The sequence below is a fragment of the Nerophis ophidion genome, linkage group LG28 (genome assembly GCF_033978795.1).
Source record: "Nerophis ophidion isolate RoL-2023_Sa linkage group LG28, RoL_Noph_v1.0, whole genome shotgun sequence".
NCBI lineage: Eukaryota > Metazoa > Chordata > Actinopteri > Syngnathiformes > Syngnathidae > Nerophis > Nerophis ophidion.
This window is the reverse complement of record NC_084638.1, coordinates 16,393,840-16,414,942: the sequence shown is the minus strand read 5'-3', so window position 1 is coordinate 16,414,942 and position 21,103 is coordinate 16,393,840. Positions and strand designations below refer to the sequence as shown.

The following is a 21,103-nucleotide window of genomic DNA, read 5'->3' as shown; positions in this document are numbered from 1 at the left end:
CCTAGCTCACATGTGAATAGTTTGAATACTTCAATACAGTAACACCTCTTTTGTGTTTTATGTTCTGCAGACGTCCAGCAGGTCTCAGGGGGGAGTCATGAAGAGATTCCCTCCAAGCAGCAGGAGTGGAGCTCCAGTGTGGGACAGAAAGAGCTACAGGCCCCCTCCCACATTAAAGAGGAAGATGAGGAACTGTGGGAGCACCTTCAACGGTTGGAGAAGATTAATGATGAAGATGAAGCTCAGTCCTTACAGCTTCATCACAGTCAAAGTGAGGAGAACAGAGGGGCGGAGCTTGTAAGTCAACACATCACAGAAGCTGATGGAGAGCATTTTGAAGATATAAAGTCAGAACCAGACAACATCTTTGCTCCACTGTCAGACATGGACCACATGATGTCAGACTCTTCTGATCACAGTGACCACATCCAAAAACCTTTGGAGAGTAAAAATGACTCTAAAGGTGATACGAGACATCACACTAACAACAAACACTTTGACTGCTCTGAATGTGGGAAATCATTTAGACAGAAGAGTCATTTTACAGAACACATGAGAATACATACTGGAGAGAAACCTTTTACTTGCTCTGTTTGTAAGAAGAGTTTCTGCACAAAGCAACACATGACCAGACACATGAGAACACACACTGGAGAGAAACCTTTTGCTTGCTCTGTTTGTAAGAAGAGTTTCGCCAGAAAGCCTGACATGACCAAACACATGAAAACACATACTGGAGAGAAACCTTTTACTTGCTCTGTTTGCAAGAAGAGTTTCTCCAGAAAGCAAAATATGACCAGACACATGAGCACACACACTGGAGAGAAACTGTTTGCTTGCTCAGCTTGTGCTAAACGATTCAACACTAAGTATGAAATTATATCACACATGAGAACACACACTGGAGAGAAACCGTTTGGTTGCACTCTGTGTGATAAAAGGTTCAGGTTTAAGAAGCAGGTCAATAAACACAAGTGTGTAACAGTCATGGAAGCTGCAGGGATTTAAAAACACTTAAACAGTGATTGTGCTAAATGTACTTTAAAAACACAGAATGTTTAATATGAATGTATATTTGATGTTGTATGTAGTACGTCTCATCTTCAACTGTTATATGTTGTCCTGTACTTACTTCTTTAGTTGTGTGGATTTATTGAATATCTAATATTTTGCTACTATTTTATTTTTTTTCTCATCTTTGAAAAGAGGACATCTTATTATATGAATTTGGGTTTTTTTTGTCTCTTATAAATCCACACATTTTTTCAATTGCATTTTGTTGATGTTATTGTCCAATTGAAAGAATGAATGAATACAATTGTTAACAAAATGTGGACTTTAGTAGATTAGCAGCATTGTTACATCATGGATGTTAACTTCTGCAAAACATCAACAAAGAATAAATATGCTGAAGTTAGCAACACATCACTGAACTTTAGAGCCATCGTGAGTGGACTTGGTTGTTTTTATTGCTGCATTTGTACTTAGTTCACCTCACATCTTCACTTTTAATCCTAAAGTCGTCTTCAAATATATGGTTGTGGGCTTCTAAGATTGATGTTTCTGATGTGTGTGTAGTCTACTGTGGAAAGGGTTGTTGTCCCTTTGTGGATCCATTTGTTCACTTGCACAGATAAATCTTCATCATCATCATCGTCATCATCAGACGTTATCGGTCCACTACTGGACAAAACCTTAGCATTGATGTTTAAAATAAAAGTGATCGAATTTTTCCTTGATAATTAGACTAAAAATACAGATTTAAGCACTGTATTAGAGTGCTTCTTGTAGTACTCCAATTCGCCACACTGAGAAGTGGGGGCGATCGTGAGCTAGCAGATTGATAGATGGTACTTTATTGATGCATGTTGCTATCATGTTTTATCAGCGAAGAAGACAGCATTTGTGTTTACTTTTTTTTTAGATCCAAGTTTTATTGCTCTGCTGAATAAATGAATCACTATGTCTGCCAATATGGAGAATTATTTATATATTTAAAATCAAATACTTTCCTTTACAGGTAGCAAAATGACACCACAAAAAGTGAACGAGCAGCAGGACCCAGTAAATATTTTCTTAATTTACAAATTAATTCATTACAAAGAGTAACATGACAGTGGATATTTCACAAGAATTCACCAAAAACTGGAAATTGGGAATGCTACATAAAATCCTTTAGTGATTTTTATAATGCAGATGAAAGAGGTGGCACCGAGCAGTAAAAAAAAAAAGGGGGATATTTATTGATAAAAGAACAAAAACCAAGAGCAACAGAGAACTATGAAAACAAAAACTGCTGAAACCCAGCAAAACACTCACAGGAAAACAGCAAACAAAAACGAACAAACTTAATAACAATAAATAATATAAACAGATAGTAAATAAATAAATAGAACAAAAAATATTGACTTATAGGTAGTCATCTACTTTTTTTTAACTAGTTTAATCACTATTTACAAAATAATAAAATCAGGCTTATGGGGCGTGACATAATCGACCCAGTATTCCAAGTATAACGTAAATTTCTCAAATAAAATCCATCCATCCATCCATTTTCTACCACCTATTCCCTTTGGGGTTGCAGGGGGCGCTGCATGGTGCCTATCTCAGCTACAATCGGGCGGAAGGTGAGGTACACCCTGGACAAGTCACCACCTCATTGCAGGGGCAATACAGATAGACAGACAACATTCACACTCACATTCATACACTAGGGCCAATTTAGTGTTGCCAATCAACCTATCCCCAGGTTGATTGGAAGTGGGAGGAAGCCGGAGTACCCGGAGGTAACCCACAAATTCACAGGGAGGACATGCAAACTCCACACAGAAAGAGCCCGAGCCCGGGATTGAGCCCCAGACCACTCTGGACCTTCGTATTGAGGCAGACGCACTAACCCCTCTGCCACTGTGAAGCCCGGGGGTAAATAAAATCATAATCAATAAAAGTCACTAGAGAAAAAGCGCTATATAAATATAATTCACTATAAAAGACGTTATCTTCTCTGTTTTATGAATGTCCATTGTGATTTCCATCCATAGCTTCAAAGTTGGGCCCTCCTGTAATATCCATTTCCTGGTGATGCTCTTTTTACAAGCCACTAGTAAGATATTCATGAAGTATTTCTCTTTTTTTCAGCCAATCCTGAAAAACAGAGTCTTACTTTCAAGGGGTCATTTGAAAATATCCTGTAGAGCTTGGTGTATCTCTTTCGAATAGTCCTTTATGGCAGAGCAGTCCCAGAAAACATGCTAGTTGTTAGGTCTGGGCGAAAATGAGGACTCAGGTGCAGAAGCGTGACAATTGACTCAGACTTTATTTAATTAGTTTTCTTTGCTATCTCTAGGACAGAGTGATCGAAACAAAGTGGCTACAAAATCCATCTATGGTAGATTTGAGGAACAAAGGAAATGTAGCAGGGCTTCACGGTGGAAGAGGGGTTAGTGCGTTTGCCTCACAATACGAAGGTCCTGAGCAGTCAGGGTTCAATCACGGGCTTGGGATCTTTCTGTGTGGAGTTTGCATGTCCTCCACATGAATGCGTGGGTTCCCTCCGGGTACTCCGGCTTCCTCCCACCTCCAAAGACATGCACCTGGGGATAGGTTGATGAACCAATTTAGTGTTGCCATAGTGTGTGAATGTGAGTGGGAATGTTGTATGTCTATCTGTGTTGGCCCTGTGATGAGGTGGCGACTTGTCCAGGGTGTACCCCGCCATCCGCCCGATTGTAGCTGAGATAGGCACCAGCGACCCCAAAGGGAATAAGTGGTAAAAAAATGGATGGATATATAAAAAGTAACATTAATTTAATATTCAAGTTAATATGGTGATCATAAAATCAGGTTAAGGTTTTGCTCAAAACAAAACCTTATGTAAATTATTTAAAAAATCCAGAGTAAAATGACAGGCATATAGCGCAGTGATTACAAACAATACATTGGAAGCAGACACCACAATTGATGTACTTCAGATAAAAGTCACAATTTCTCCATGATTGTTGGTTAGGAAATTAGGAAAAATGTTTTTTTTTGGTGGTTCTGTATTTGCTGACGTACATTGCGCCAGCGGGAGTGTGTTAGAAGCCTGCTGGTGACTTAACACTGCATGAATGTAGCGTCCGAGTGCATCAAATATGGATGCAAAATTGCCATTAAAATATACTTTGTAAGTTAATGAGCAGAAGTACAATTATAATTCGAGTCATTTTCAGGAAAACTAACATCAAAATGACTCAGTTGGTCCCCAACATGGCGCCTGTTGTTTGGTTGTCTACACTCTCTCTAGACACCACTCTGGTCACCTTTACTAGAGAGCGCCCCTTGTGGCCACGTCAGGTAGATGCTTGAGTGGCTTTTCTGGGAAATCACGTGACCTGACAACCACAACTGGTGTGTCAAGTTTGCAGCCAAACTTCCTCATCAGCTGTTTTTTTTTCAAATGAACCCCAACCTATTCATTGAACAACTACTTGAAACTAGTCAAACATTTGACTTGATAAGACATCTTGAATGAAGATATCTCCAATCAACATCTCTATATCTAGAAATGAGCAGTGCCTTTCAAGCTGGAAATAAGTGTTTTATTCTGAAAACAAGTAGGGAAGGCCAGTTTATTTATAGAGCACAATTCAAAGTGCTTTACAGAAAATGACAAGAAGGCAAAAATAAAATGCAAGAACCATGAAAAATTCGGTCGGTAGTTTACCATGAGGTCAGGATCGAGGTTAGGTCTTTTAAGAAGAGGATGAATAACCGCTTTTTTGAATGCTAGGGGAACAGTGCCCGAGGAGAGTGATAAGTTTATAATATTTAGCACTGATGGACCTAATAATACAAAGAGCTCCTTGATCAGTTTCCCAGGAAGAGGGTCAAGTAAACATGTTGTCTGTTTTATTCCATTTACACGTTGTAACAATTCCTCTAATGTTATTTCCTCAAAACGAGAGAAACTATTTTGGAGGGCAGTATCCGCCGTATATACCATCGTATCAGTGTTAATAGAACCCCGTTGTAGCTGGGACGCATTGTCTTTAATCTCCTTTCTAATGACTTCAATTTTCTTACTAAAGAATTGCATAAAGTCATCAGCTGAGTGGGTGGAGCTACTGGAAGGAGTCCCTTGTTGGGTTAGCGATGCTACCGTACTAAACAAAAATTTAGGATCGTTTTTATTACGGTGGATGAGATTTGAGCTTGTAGCTTAGCATACTACATTTTCCAGGTAGCTTGCCCATCACTTTCTATTTGGCCTAGCTCACATGTGAATAGTTTGAATACTTCAATACAGTAACACCTCTTTTGTGTTTTATGTTCTGCAGACGTCCAGCAGGTCTCAGGGGGGAGTCATGAAGAGATTCCCTCCAAGCAGCAGGAGTGGAGCTCCAGTGTGGGACAGAAAGAGCTACAGGCCCCCTCCCACATTAAAGAGGAAGATGAGGAACTGTGGGAGCACCTTCAACGGTTGGAGAAGATTAATGATGAAGATGAAGCTCAGTCCTTACAGCTTCATCACAGTCAAAGTGAGGAGAACAGAGGGGCGGAGCTTGTAAGTCAACACATCACAGAAGCTGATGGAGAGCATTTTGAAGATATAAAGTCAGAACCAGACAACATCTTTGCTCCACTGTCAGACATGGACCACATGATGTCAGACTCTTCTGATCACAGTGACCACATCCAAAAACCTTTGGAGAGTAAAAATGACTCTAAAGGTGATACGAGACATCACACTAACAACAAACACTTTGACTGCTCTGAATGTGGGAAATCATTTAGACAGAAGAGTCATTTTACAGAACACATGAGAATACATACTGGAGAGAAACCTTTTACTTGCTCTGTTTGTAAGAAGAGTTTCTGCACAAAGCAACACATGACCAGACACATGAGAACACACACTGGAGAGAAACCTTTTGCTTGCTCTGTTTGTAAGAAGAGTTTCGCCAGAAAGCCTGACATGACCAAACACATGAAAACACATACTGGAGAGAAACCTTTTACTTGCTCTGTTTGCAAGAAGAGTTTCTCCAGAAAGCAAAATATGACCAGACACATGAGCACACACACTGGAGAGAAACTGTTTGCTTGCTCAGCTTGTGCTAAACGATTCAACACTAAGTATGAAATTATATCACACATGAGAACACACACTGGAGAGAAACCGTTTGGTTGCACTCTGTGTGATAAAAGGTTCAGGTTTAAGAAGCAGGTCAATAAACACAAGTGTGTAACAGTCATGGAAGCTGCAGGGATTTAAAAACACTTAAACAGTGATTGTGCTAAATGTACTTTAAAAACACAGAATGTTTAATATGAATGTATATTTGATGTTGTATGTAGTACGTCTCATCTTCAACTGTTATATGTTGTCCTGTACTTACTTCTTTAGTTGTGTGGATTTATTGAATATCTAATATTTTGCTACTATTTTATTTTTTTTCTCATCTTTGAAAAGAGGACATCTTATTATATGAATTTGGGTTTTTTTTGTCTCTTATAAATCCACACATTTTTTCAATTGCATTTTGTTGATGTTATTGTCCAATTGAAAGAATGAATGAATACAATTGTTAACAAAATGTGGACTTTAGTAGATTAGCAGCATTGTTACATCATGGATGTTAACTTCTGCAAAACATCAACAAAGAATAAATATGCTGAAGTTAGCAACACATCACTGAACTTTAGAGCCATCGTGAGTGGACTTGGTTGTTTTTATTGCTGCATTTGTACTTAGTTCACCTCACATCTTCACTTTTAATCCTAAAGTCGTCTTCAAATATATGGTTGTGGGCTTCTAAGATTGATGTTTCTGATGTGTGTGTAGTCTACTGTGGAAAGGGTTGTTGTCCCTTTGTGGATCCATTTGTTCACTTGCACAGATAAATCTTCATCATCATCATCGTCATCATCAGACGTTATCGGTCCACTACTGGACAAAACCTTAGCATTGATGTTTAAAATAAAAGTGATCGAATTTTTCCTTGATAATTAGACTAAAAATACAGATTTAAGCACTGTATTAGAGTGCTTCTTGTAGTACTCCAATTCGCCACACTGAGAAGTGGGGGCGATCGTGAGCTAGCAGATTGATAGATGGTACTTTATTGATGCATGTTGCTATCATGTTTTATCAGCGAAGAAGACAGCATTTGTGTTTACTTTTTTTTTAGATCCAAGTTTTATTGCTCTGCTGAATAAATGAATCACTATGTCTGCCAATATGGAGAATTATTTATATATTTAAAATCAAATACTTTCCTTTACAGGTAGCAAAATGACACCACAAAAAGTGAACGAGCAGCAGGACCCAGTAAATATTTTCTTAATTTACAAATTAATTCATTACAAAGAGTAACATGACAGTGGATATTTCACAAGAATTCACCAAAAACTGGAAATTGGGAATGCTACATAAAATCCTTTAGTGATTTTTATAATGCAGATGAAAGAGGTGGCACCGAGCAGTAAAAAAAAAAAGGGGGATATTTATTGATAAAAGAACAAAAACCAAGAGCAACAGAGAACTATGAAAACAAAAACTGCTGAAACCCAGCAAAACACTCACAGGAAAACAGCAAACAAAAACGAACAAACTTAATAACAATAAATAATATAAACAGATAGTAAATAAATAAATAGAACAAAAAATATTGACTTATAGGTAGTCATCTACTTTTTTTTAACTAGTTTAATCACTATTTACAAAATAATAAAATCAGGCTTATGGGGCGTGACATAATCGACCCAGTATTCCAAGTATAACGTAAATTTCTCAAATAAAATCCATCCATCCATCCATTTTCTACCACCTATTCCCTTTGGGGTTGCAGGGGGCGCTGCATGGTGCCTATCTCAGCTACAATCGGGCGGAAGGTGAGGTACACCCTGGACAAGTCACCACCTCATTGCAGGGGCAATACAGATAGACAGACAACATTCACACTCACATTCATACACTAGGGCCAATTTAGTGTTGCCAATCAACCTATCCCCAGGTTGATTGGAAGTGGGAGGAAGCCGGAGTACCCGGAGGTAACCCACAAATTCACAGGGAGGACATGCAAACTCCACACAGAAAGAGCCCGAGCCCGGGATTGAGCCCCAGACCACTCTGGACCTTCGTATTGAGGCAGACGCACTAACCCCTCTGCCACTGTGAAGCCCGGGGGTAAATAAAATCATAATCAATAAAAGTCACTAGAGAAAAAGCGCTATATAAATATAATTCACTATAAAAGACGTTATCTTCTCTGTTTTATGAATGTCCATTGTGATTTCCATCCATAGCTTCAAAGTTGGGCCCTCCTGTAATATCCATTTCCTGGTGATGCTCTTTTTACAAGCCACTAGTAAGATATTCATGAAGTATTTCTCTTTTTTTCAGCCAATCCTGAAAAACAGAGTCTTACTTTCAAGGGGTCATTTGAAAATATCCTGTAGAGCTTGGTGTATCTCTTTCGAATAGTCCTTTATGGCAGAGCAGTCCCAGAAAACATGCTAGTTGTTAGGTCTGGGCGAAAATGAGGACTCAGGTGCAGAAGCGTGACAATTGACTCAGACTTTATTTAATTAGTTTTCTTTGCTATCTCTAGGACAGAGTGATCGAAACAAAGTGGCTACAAAATCCATCTATGGTAGATTTGAGGAACAAAGGAAATGTAGCAGGGCTTCACGGTGGAAGAGGGGTTAGTGCGTTTGCCTCACAATACGAAGGTCCTGAGCAGTCAGGGTTCAATCACGGGCTTGGGATCTTTCTGTGTGGAGTTTGCATGTCCTCCACATGAATGCGTGGGTTCCCTCCGGGTACTCCGGCTTCCTCCCACCTCCAAAGACATGCACCTGGGGATAGGTTGATGAACCAATTTAGTGTTGCCATAGTGTGTGAATGTGAGTGGGAATGTTGTATGTCTATCTGTGTTGGCCCTGTGATGAGGTGGCGACTTGTCCAGGGTGTACCCCGCCATCCGCCCGATTGTAGCTGAGATAGGCACCAGCGACCCCAAAGGGAATAAGTGGTAAAAAAATGGATGGATATATAAAAAGTAACATTAATTTAATATTCAAGTTAATATGGTGATCATAAAATCAGGTTAAGGTTTTGCTCAAAACAAAACCTTATGTAAATTATTTAAAAAATCCAGAGTAAAATGACAGGCATATAGCGCAGTGATTACAAACAATACATTGGAAGCAGACACCACAATTGATGTACTTCAGATAAAAGTCACAATTTCTCCATGATTGTTGGTTAGGAAATTAGGAAAAATGTTTTTTTTTTGGTGGTTCTGTATTTGCTGACGTACATTGCGCCAGCGGGAGTGTGTTAGAAGCCTGCTGGTGACTTAACACTGCATGAATGTAGCGTCCGAGTGCATCAAATATGGATGCAAAATTGCCATTAAAATATACTTTGTAAGTTAATGAGCAGAAGTACAATTATAATTCGAGTCATTTTCAGGAAAACTAACATCAAAATGACTCAGTTGGTCCCCAACATGGCGCCTGTTGTTTGGTTGTCTACACTCTCTCTAGACACCACTCTGGTCACCTTTACTAGAGAGCGCCCCTTGTGGCCACGTCAGGTAGATGCTTGAGTGGCTTTTCTGGGAAATCACGTGACCTGACAACCACAACTGGTGTGTCAAGTTTGCAGCCAAACTTCCTCATCAGCTGTTTTTTTTTCAAATGAACCCCAACCTATTCATTGAACAACTACTTGAAACTAGTCAAACATTTGACTTGATAAGACATCTTGAATGAAGATATCTCCAATCAACATCTCTATATCTAGAAATGAGCAGTGCCTTTCAAGCTGGAAATAAGTGTTTTATTCTGAAAACAAGTAGGGAAGGCCAGTTTATTTATAGAGCACAATTCAAAGTGCTTTACAGAAAATGACAAGAAGGCAAAAATAAAATGCAAGAACCATGAAAAATTCTTAAAAATAAAAGAAGAATAATGATCATAAAACAAGGTTCTCAGAGCTGGAGATGGTTCATACGGTTCTAACATGTCAGAGATGTACTTTGGCACAAGACCATGAAAGGACTCGTACACAAGGAGACCTGTGTAGCAACAGGAAGCCAGGACTGATACAGACTAATATGCTCATATTTCCTGGTTCTGGTCAGGACTTGAGCAGCAGCATTCTGGGTGTACTGCAGTTGCTTTACAGTTGGTTTAGAGAGCCCAGTGAAAAGACCATTACAGTAGTCTAAACTGCTGGAGGCAAAGACTTGGTCTTTCTAAGTCTGATTCAGACATTATTCCTCTGATGTTGGCAATGTGTTTCAGTTGGTAAAAGCTGCTGATGATATTGACTTAATGCGGCTGTTAAAGTTCAAGTCTGAGTCCTTCATTACCTCCAGATTTCAATCAATCAATGTTTATTTATATAGCCCTAAATCACAAGTGTCTCAAAGGGCTGCACAAACCACAACGGCATCCTCGGTAGGGCCCACATATGGGCAAGGAAAAACTCAACCCAGTGGGACGTCGGCGGTAGTGACTATGAGAAACCTTGGAGAGGACCGCATATGTGGGCAACCCCTCCTCCCCCTTTGGGGATTTTAATAGAGATCCATCTGGATTCATGAACTTAATTCTAAACATTTCTTCACAAAAAAAGAAATCTTTAACATCAATATTTATGGAACATGTCCACAAAAATCTAGCTGTCAATACTGAATATTGCATAGTTGCATTTATTTTCACAGTTTATGAACTTACATTCATATTTTGTTGAAGTATTATCCATTAAATATATTTATACAGTATTTATGAATCGCTGCTATTTTTTAGAATATTTTTAATAAATCTTACCTGTCCCTTGGCATATCTTCACGTACCCCCAGGGGTTCACGCACTCTCAATCAGAGGACTACTGTACAACTTATCATCGTGCACGCTTTTACATCACACAACCATAGTGACAGCTTTGTATCATATTGTGTGAGACTTGTGCAGAACAATCTTACAGGCTGCAAGACGTACTTGGTCAACAACCATACAGGTCACACTGAGGGTGGCCGTATAAACAACTTTAACACTGTTACAAATATGCGCCACACTTTGAACCCACACCAAACAAGAATGACAAACACATTTTGGGAGAACATCCGCATCCTAACACAACTTAAACACAAGAGAGCAAATACCCAGAACACCTTGCAGCCCTAACTCTCCCGGGCTACATACACCACCTCAACCGACTCAAGTAGGGAGGGTGGGTGCGTGGGGGGTTGGTGGTAGCGGGGGTGTGTATATTGTAGCCCGGAAGAGTTAGGGCTGCATGGGATTCTGGGTATTTGTTCTGTTGTGTTTATGTTGTATTACGGTGCGGATGTTCTCCTGAAATGTGTTTGACATTCTTGTTTGGTGTGGGTTCAAAGTCTGGCACATATTTATAACAGTCTTAAAGTTTTTTTTACGGCCACCCTCAGTGTGACCTGTATGGCTGTTGATCAAATATGTCTTGCAATATTTCATGTGCGTACTGCACAGCCATTTGCAACATATAACTGGGCTTGCAAACTGTCTATACAGGATGTAGAGGGTGCTAAAGGCACCATCATTATGACACCCCCTGAATACTGTTGATTGGGTAAAAATCGGCAGGGATTTCGAACAGACGAAAAGCTGTCTTTGTTGCATCAAGCCAAAGGCTTGGAATTCCGCTGTATACGATGGGAGGAAACGGGAGGGGTTATCTATTGTGATCCAAGACTTGCCCAAGCTCGATCCAGGACCAGTACAAGCCTGAGGTATCTTTTACTTTTGTGTTACTGTGACCAAAAACAAGGGCTGTTTACACCCCCCCCCCCCCCCCCGCCCCCCCATTCCTTTAGAAACAGCTGTTGATATGTAAACGGGGAATATCCAAATAAAAGAGGAGACGTGAACCTTTTTCCGTGAGAGCTCGGGTGACACTGTAAGAGGTTACAGGTCGACAAGTTTTTCCTCATATTGAGCACAATTGAATTAGGTCTCTGTTTATTTCTTTGCTTCTTGTCTTGTTTAATAGATGTCATCGATGTGACAATGTGAAAAACATGTTTTACTATTTGACTGAAACCTGTATTTAATTAGACATATGTCTTGGAGCAATGAGAACACATTGTAATAAAAACATGATCAAATAATTCATGTTGGAGTGCAAAATAACATTCAACAGAATTAAATCTGAAAATGTCTTTCAGTATTTTTCCCATGAGAGGTCGCCACAGCACAGCAATCATGATGATTCTGCTCAATGTTAACCTTCCCATCCTGACCAGGAATCGTACCCACACCCACTGTCACACACAGCAGATGTGTATACATTTCCACTACTAGCATCAACAGAAGATCAGTTGAATTGTGTTATTTTATTCTCTTAAATTTGCTGTCATTTCCATAAAAGATTGTGTTTTAATAATCTACGCTGCTGATCCGCTTGAGATGGTTTCCTGTGGACGGGACTCTCGCTGCTGTCTTGGAGCCACTATGGATTGAACTTTCACAGTATCATGTTAGACCCGCTCGACATTCATTGCTTTCGGTCCCCTAGAGGGGGGGGGGGGGGGGGGGGGGGGGTTGCCCACATCTGAGGTCCTCTCCAAGGTTTCTCATAGTCAGCATTGTCACTGGCGTCCCACTGGATGTGAATTCTCCCTGCCCACTGGGTGTGAGTTTTCCTTGCCCTTTTGTGGGTTCTTCCGAGGATGTTGTAGTCGTAATGATTTGTGCAGTCCTTTGAGACATTTGTGATTTGGGGCTATATAAATAAACATTGATTGATTGATTGAATAAAGAGCAATGTCATTTATTCATTCATTCTGTTGACATTTGACAAAATATTTTAGGTTTTCACATTCCGGACATGGTAAAGGCTTAAGATAATTTAAATATTGTTTTGCATGACTTCAAGCTGAAAGTGTTATCTTGTGTGTAATGACAAACCACCCCCAAAACAGAATTGTATTTGACAAGTTTTTACTGAATAAAACACCCAGAATGTACATGAAACATTGTACACATAAAACAATGAATATCAAGAGTATAAGAACGGCCTACCTTGTTTACTTCCCTAATGACATCCTCGGCATGTTTGGTAATCAAGCAAAAATGACTATGCAAAAAGGAACGGAAAAAACAGCAAAGGTTTTCAAAAAATATAAATATTTTGCAATGCTTTGTCATAAAAATCTTGTGTCACTGTCCCCCCCCGTCACACTAACTGGTAGGGTTGGCTACCGAAATCAGTATTTTTGTAGGTAATGACCGAATTCCCTCGGTATTATCAATTTACATAAAATCAAACGGTGCAATAGTTTGATACCTTTGTTGCATGTGAGGTCATGTCCGGTTTCAGGCTAAACACGGGCTCACGTAAACAATCACTCAAGCATCACTCAGGCTGGACTCAGCCAAACTCCCTCTAAGTCACGTTGCCATTTTCAACACCAACAAAGTGTGCTTAATAAAAAACAGCTCAAACGCAAAGTAATGCGACACTCTTCCAAAATGCGCTAGCTTATTGCTAATTTACATAGGATTTGCCATAGACAGGCTATTATTAGCATGAGCGGTTTTACATGGCGATTTCCACACCTTGGAATTTGGTAAAGGAAACGACAACTAAGATTATAGTTAGAATTTACAGTTTTGTGTTATGAGGACAATTCTTACAGTATTGACACTTTGTAGGGTGCAACCTAACACATTTGTTTTCCTGGAAAAAAGCTACTTTCTAGTTTGACAACGTACCATAAATAGTTATACAGTGCTGCCATCTAAAGGTCTTGGGAGTGCAACTGCATTGCAAATGAGACTAATGCAATCAGAAAACAAGATATGATAACTGGACAGCAGTTCTCATAATCATCATTCTTAAATGTTACATAAAAAACAATTAACATTAACATACAAAAGTACTTAAAAATACTACTATTGTTCCAAAATATTTGTAAAAATAATGATGAGATGTGACACAAGGTGATATTCACCGACAAGCAGCTGTCTATTGGTTTGAACAGGAAAGAAGAAATCCTTGTCAATGTGATGACACATGAGCCCCAAATGATGACATCACAACTATATGGACACAAAGATCAACATCAACATGATTCACTGGCAAAATATTGTTGAAAAATGCAGATAGAAGGTGTTTTCTCAGCCATAAACAGCCAAAGAAGACATCATGTAAGATGAGGAGCAATTTGTGCAGATGTGAAAGAAAAGTCCAAGTGTGATGAGGTCCCTCAGCGATGGAGACATCTCTCTGTGTTCCAGTGCACAAAGCATGCTGGAGGAAGAAGATGACTCAGCACATTCCCAACAAAAGCAGGTGAATCCATGTGCAGATGTTAGCATGTGGCAGAGTGAACATCATCTTCACACAAAGTCAGAAGAACATTTGGAGGTGCGTGAAAAAGCAAAGTCCTCACTGTGTGCCGACTGCTGTGTGTCACTCAGCCTTCAGCCTGCACGTCTCTCTGAGAGCTCGTTACCACCGTCACCAGCTGTCGGAGCACAAAAGACACCGTGAGCTGGTTACGCTGCTCACGCTAAGCCGACACCTCACTCTGGTGAAGGAAGTCCATCCAGAAGGTGCATCTTCACTCATATCACATCTTTTCAGCTGTGAATTCAAGAAGCAGAATTCTGCTCTTCTACTTCCTGACTAGTCTAAGACTAAGTCTCCAAACAGGTTCAGTCTGGCTTCAAGGCTCATGTGCAACCAGCCCTCCAGTGTCTTAGTCAGGTAAGTGTCCCATTAATGCCATGCCTCTGTTTCCTTTTACTTTGCCCATTTCATCTTCTTTTTAGCTGCACATACAGTCATGGTCAAAAGTTGTAAAGAACATAATGTCATGGCTGTCTTGAGTTGTCAATAATTTCTACAACTCTTATTTTTTTGTGATAGAGTGATTGGAGCACATACTTGTTGGTCACAAAAAACATTCATGAAGTTTGCTTCTTTTATGAATTTATTATGGGTCTACTGAAAATCTGAGCAAATATATCTGCTGGGTCAAAAGTATACATACAGCAATGTTAACATTTGCTTACATGTCCCTTGGCAAGTTTCACTGCAATAAGGCGCTTTTGGTATCCATCCACAAACTTCTGGTTGAATTTTTGACCACTCCTCTCGATAAAATTGGTGCAGTTCAGCTAAACTTGTTGGTTTTCTGACATGGACTTCTTTCTTCAGCATTGTCCACAAGTCAGGACTTTGGGAAGGCCATTCTAAAGCCTTAATTCTAGACTGATTTAGCCATTCCTTTACCAGTTTTTAACGTGTGTTTAAGGGTCATTGTCCTGGGGAAACACCCAACTGCGCCCAAATCCCAACCTCGGGGCTGAGGATTTTAGGTTATTCGGAAGAATTTGGAGGTAATCCTCCCTTTTCCTTGTCCCATTTAGAGCAGCAGTTCCATTGGCAAAAAAACAGGCCCAGAGCATAATACTACCACCATCATGCTTGACAGTGGACATAGTATTCCTGGGATTAAAGGCCTCAAATTTTCTCCTCCAAACATATTGCTGGGTGTTGTGGTCAAACAGCTCCATTTTTTGTTTCATCTGACATCACATGGACAAAGATAAGGCCTTCTGGAGTTCTGTGGTCAGATGAAACAAAAAGTGAGCTGTTTGAAATGAAAAAAGACACTTTTTATTTCAAACGTACTTCCCGTCAAAAGCCTAAAGACTGATCGCACAGTTCCTGTCTTCACAATAAAAGTGCCGCTCCATCGCGCCTGCGCTAACAAAATAAGAGTCCCCGAAAGCCAGTGCAAATAAGCTAGCAAACTACGAAGTTTGCCGTCAATGTATTTATTGTAAAGTGTATAAAAACGAATATGGAAGCAGGACAAATAAGATGTTAAAAACCAACAAGTTTCATGTGGTATTAGACTGAAAGGAGGAACTTTTTTTCTCTCCTCCATTTGAAAACGTGGACGTTATCAAAACTACAATGCAAGTCATCAGAATCAGATAATACACACACTTATATTCTTGTCTCCATGAAAGATAGGAATCTATATGTTAAACATGCATGTATATTCATTAAAACACCTTTAAAATGTCAACAAAACGCCAAAATAAATACATATAAATTATATACTGTATATATATAAGTATCTTTCTGTGTGGAGTTTGCATGTTCTCCCCGTGAATGCGTGGGTTCCCGCCGGGTACTCCGGCTTCCTCCCACTTCTAAAGACATGCACCTGGGGATAGGTTGATTGGCAACACTAAATTGGTCCTAGTGTGTGAATGTTGTCTGTCTATCTGTGTTGGCCCTGCGATGAGGTGGCGACTTGTCCAGGGTGTACCCCGCCTTCCGCCCGATTGTAGCTGAGATAGGCACCAGCGCCCCCCGCCACCCCAAAAGGGAATACGCGGTAGAAAATGGATGGATATATATAAGTATGTATATATATATATATATATATATGATATGTGTGTGTATGTATATGTATATATGAAGTAGATCACCTCGACCTGGTCATTTATTAAGTAATTGATTAACGTTGACAAATTATTGGGGTGTTACCAATTAGTGGTCAATTGTACGGAATATGTACTGTACTGTGCAATCTACTAATACAAGTTTCAATCAATCAATCAATCAATCATTGAATACCTACTAAGCATATGGTGCTGTCAAGTTATTGTGGCTCAATGTGCCTTAATTTTTTTTCATTTTAATGTACTATTATTTAATATATATTATTGTTTTAGTTGCTTAAGAGATATTCCTGGCTCTGAATTTGCTCATTGCTATTTTTATGTTTTTGTGCATTATTTGTTGCCGTAATCATTAAACAAACAGGTTACTCATCAGTTATTCAGTACTTGAGTAGTTTTTTCACAACATACTTTTTACTTTACTCAACTAAATATTTGGGTGACTACTCCTTACTTTTACTTGAGTAATAAATCTCTAAAGTAACAGTACTCTTACTTGAGTACAATTTCTGGCTACTCTACCCACCTCTGCCCCCAAAATAGGGGCAACATTTTTTGATGCTATTTTACATACAAGAGGGGGACCTCTCTGGGCCCCCCTCCATCATGGGCCCCTAGAATCCGTCTCCTTTACCCCCCCCCCCCCCCCTTTCGGCGCCCCTGCATACAATTCACACACATATCAAGGCACTTTCAACACAACACGATTCAATATTGTATAGCAAGTTCAACAATTGCATAGGAATATAAAATAAATCAAATTAAATACAATGCTCATACCAACTAGACCTTGAAAAAAAAGACACAATACGAATGATGTTAAAATAAATAAAAAAAATAATAATAATGAAAAAATAAATAAATAAAAAAAATAAATAAATAAAAAAAAAAAATATATATATATATATATAAATATATATATATATATATATATATATATATATATATATATATATATATGTGTGTGTGTGTGTGTGTAACTTTGTGGAACTACAAATGTGTAACTTTATGAATCATTTGTTGGGTCTCTATGCCATATTTTATATATATATATATAAAATAGAAATACGTAAGTACAATGTTTTGTACAATGTGCACTCTGTACACTTAATTGGAACGTTTTTTTTTTTTTTAAATACCAATCTAACCTATGACCTATGACATGAAGTGGGCTCTGTGCCACCTGCCGAATGAACCAGACTGGTAAAGAGGGGTTTGAATTTTTACCGGTAGGGCGAACCTCATCGTTCACACCAGCACTAGATGTGATATTTCCAAACTATTACAGTATATATATATATATATATATATATATATATTGCTTACCTGACTGAAGTGGGGAACAGTTCCTGAGAGTAGACCATACACACCGAAATATTCCAGTCCAAGAAGAACTTCCCTGTCGTTACAAGGGCCGTAATAGCAACAGCATTGTCTGGAATGGGAACAAGTGAAAGATATGTGAGTGTAATATGTCCAAGCCAAGGCATCATTTCTATGAAAAATTATGGAGTCACCTTAAGAGAAAGCCACGGTAAGGAGACTGAACAAGCCACCTGCCGGGTTGGTTCAAATCACAGACTTTTTTCTTCCCAACAACTCCAAAAACCAGATGCACAGAAAGTGTCCGGGTATTTCTGTGATTCCAAACCAAATGTCCCAAATCTGAGAGAAGTTCAAAAATAGCCTAAGTATGTCGAAGACCGAGGTAAGAAAAAATAAATACATGAGAAGATGTAAAATGAAATAACTATAAATGTTTTTACACATCAGAAAAACACACAATTATTAAGTAAAACAGCAGCTTTCTTGTGCTTAAAAGCATTTTCATGTCTCCAATTTCGACTTCTTTTCGCTCATGTTCCTCTAGCTGCGTAGTTCCAGAGAAGAACAAACGATTAAAGACTAGAATAAATAATTTAGTGGATTGTGTATCAAAGCATAGCATGCAGGCTAATGTACTCTCTGGGACTTCCTGTTTATTTATAGAGGCAATGGGGATATTTTTTTAATCCACAAATTTAAATTTGTAAAACAATTAAGCCAATTTCTCTCACATTTTTTTTATTACATAAAGGTTTTGGGACAAACATATACAACAGTTACAACACAATCATTATATTACAAAAGAAAGTAATAAAGATAATTAATAAAATGGTATAGACACCCAACAAATGATTAATAAAGTATCACATTTGTTGTCACACAAAGTTACACACACATTTGTATAAAAGACAACTGTTCAAATGATGTATAACATTAAAAATAAGCTTCCTGAAGTGGTCCAGAAGATGTTTCAAATGTGAACCAGTACATTTGTATATCCTATAAAGGTGCTAATGGGATCATTACTAATTGGAAATAATAAGTAATACTTCAATATTTCAAACACCTATAGAAAACACTACTGTGAATAAGTCTGAAATGGGGATTGTATGTAAAATATGTCTTGTACTGTTTACTCTCACCTTTTCAGTTAAATTGTTCTGTTGATTTTTTTAATAAAAGTACACAATGTTGCATATTAATGCATGCACTTGACTGAAAAAAAGCACCAAAATAAAATCTACTATCTATAAATGTAGAAGCATATCAAAAAGTTGTTAAAAAGTTTGTTACACAAAAATCGTCACACGTTATATGTGCTTATGTTAGAAAGTCCAAATTAAAGTCTTGACAGTTTATTTCAAAATCCTGCAGTTTGTAAAACCTTTACCACCGATTCAACAAGATAAAGTTTGTTCACTATTGTGCAATCTTATGTGCCCTTTCAAATGTTCCTTCCTTGTAAAAGATAAGCCACAGATAGAACACGAAAAAGGTTTTTCACCAGTGTGTGTTCTCATGTGTCTTTTCAAATTCTGACTTTCCACAAAACCTTTACTACAGATTGAACAGATACAAGGTTTTTCACCAGTGTGTGTTGTCATGTGTACTTTCAAATGTTCCCTCCTTGTAAAAGATAAGCCACATATTGAACATGAACAAGGTTTTTCACCAGTGTGTGTTCTCATGTGTCTTTTCAAATGGTAACTTTGTACAAATGCTTTACCACAGATTGAACAGACAAAAGGTTTTTCACCAGTGTGTGTTCTCATGTGTACTTTCAAATGGTGACTTTCCAAAAAGCTTTTACTACAGATTGAACAGGAAAAATGTATTTCACCAGTGTGTGATCCCATGTGCACTTTCAAATGTCCCTTCCTTGTAAAAGATAAGCTACAGATTGAACAAGAAAAAGGTTTTTCACCAGTGTGTAATCTTCTGTGTTTTACCAAACATGATCTTTGTGCAAAACCTTTACCACAGAGTGAACAGATAAAAGGTTTTTCTCCGGTGTGTGTTTTCATGTGTACTTTCAAATTGCAACTTGTTACAAAACATTTACCACATTCTGAGCAAGAAAAGGGTTTTTCTCCAGTGTGTATTCTCATGTGTCTTTTCAGAAGACTATGGTATTTAAAGGTTTTGTCACAATAAGAACATGTGAAGTGAGTGTTGTCAGTGTGACATGTCTTATCATCTTTAGAGTCTTCATCATCAGTGTCAGGAGAGTGTGACGTTGTGTCCTCACTATCTGATAGTGGAGCTAAGAGCTTGTCTGCTTGTGATCCTCCACAGTGGTCTCCATCAGCTTCTGTTGTCATGTGTTGTGTTGAGCTGCTGCTTGGAGGCTCCGCCTCTCCCTTCTCCTCACTTTCACCTTTGACCTCATCATCTTCACTCTTCACAGGGACACCAGTCACTGGGAACTCCACCAGTCCTTCAATATAATCTCCCTCCTGACTGATGCAGTGTTCGTCCTCTTCATCTTTAATGTGGGGGGTCAGTGAAACTTCTTCTTCCTTTTTACAGGGAATGGTCTGTGTTAAAGAGGAAAAGGAGACGCCAGAGGGTCCGTGGCAACTGGTCTTCCTCGTTGATGGATCCTCCTTCACCATCCAGAGGCTAAACTCCTTTTTTTCAGGCAGAAATTGTGCTTCACAGACGTCTGCAGGACACAAAAATGACAAACATGCTTGAGAAATGTCCAGATTCAGTCAGTAAGTTCACAAGAACTTAACAAAACAAGTTATAATATGAATTGGCCTGAAAACAAACACACAGGTCTTTACAACATCTTTCACAGCAAAATAAAACCACTTTTTACGTGGGGTGGGCAATAGGGCCTAAAATCTAAATTGCGATGAATTCCCTGCTGCCTGAGTGCAGCTGGGATAGGTTCCAGCGCCCCCTGTGATTTTAATGTCAGTTACTGATGTATAAACTTGGAGAAAAGATTAGGTCGTTTACAGTGTAAATCTGTAGTCTGTATTGTTGTCTCTGCTATGACGCCATCTTGTTGTCGAGTTTGCTCACTGCGAGTGCTGTGGCTTGAAAGTGTATTTCCTTTTGCTTCGTGCCTTGAACCCGAAGTAATATTTCGTCATTGATCTCACCAAGCAAGGGTTGCAAGTGTAACCGGGGATTTCCACTGGATGTGGAACGGCGGCACCACGGCGACAGACTCGTTCCGTTTTTTGTTCTCAAGTCAATGTGTCAGTTTCCATCGCCTGGTTTCTAGAGTTAGTGGTCGACACAACAAGGAGGTTCAATTGAGCTAAAATCTGCCCGTGTGGGACAGGAAGTCATGCATAAACAC

At 38.9% G+C, this 21,103-nt stretch overlaps 2 protein-coding genes across 5 annotated transcripts in view; one reads left to right on the top strand and one right to left on the bottom strand.

Annotated features, from left to right (window-relative positions):
* LOC133545319 (zinc finger protein 664-like) overlaps window positions 1-21,103 on the bottom strand; it is a 186,825-nt gene that overhangs the window by 161,004 nt on the left and 4,718 nt on the right. The window contains exon 3 of one of the 4 annotated variants that reach the window (XM_061890779.1): window positions 18,509-20,452. The exons of the other annotated variants lie outside the window; for them this stretch is intronic. Within the exon in view, the coding sequence (XP_061746763.1) occupies window positions 19,185-20,452 (1,268 nt within the window). The 3' untranslated portion in view covers window positions 18,509-19,184. Of the gene's footprint in view, window positions 1-18,508; window positions 20,453-21,103 lie in introns of those variants that run through there. 4 annotated transcript variants of the gene reach the window in all.
* Window positions 185-6,698, top strand: LOC133544900 (gastrula zinc finger protein XlCGF8.2DB-like). The gene is made up of 2 exons (XM_061890139.1): window positions 185-212; window positions 5,319-6,698. Exons 1-2 carry the CDS (start codon window positions 185-187, stop codon window positions 6,254-6,256), a joined length of 966 nt encoding a protein of 321 aa, XP_061746123.1. The 3' UTR covers window positions 6,257-6,698.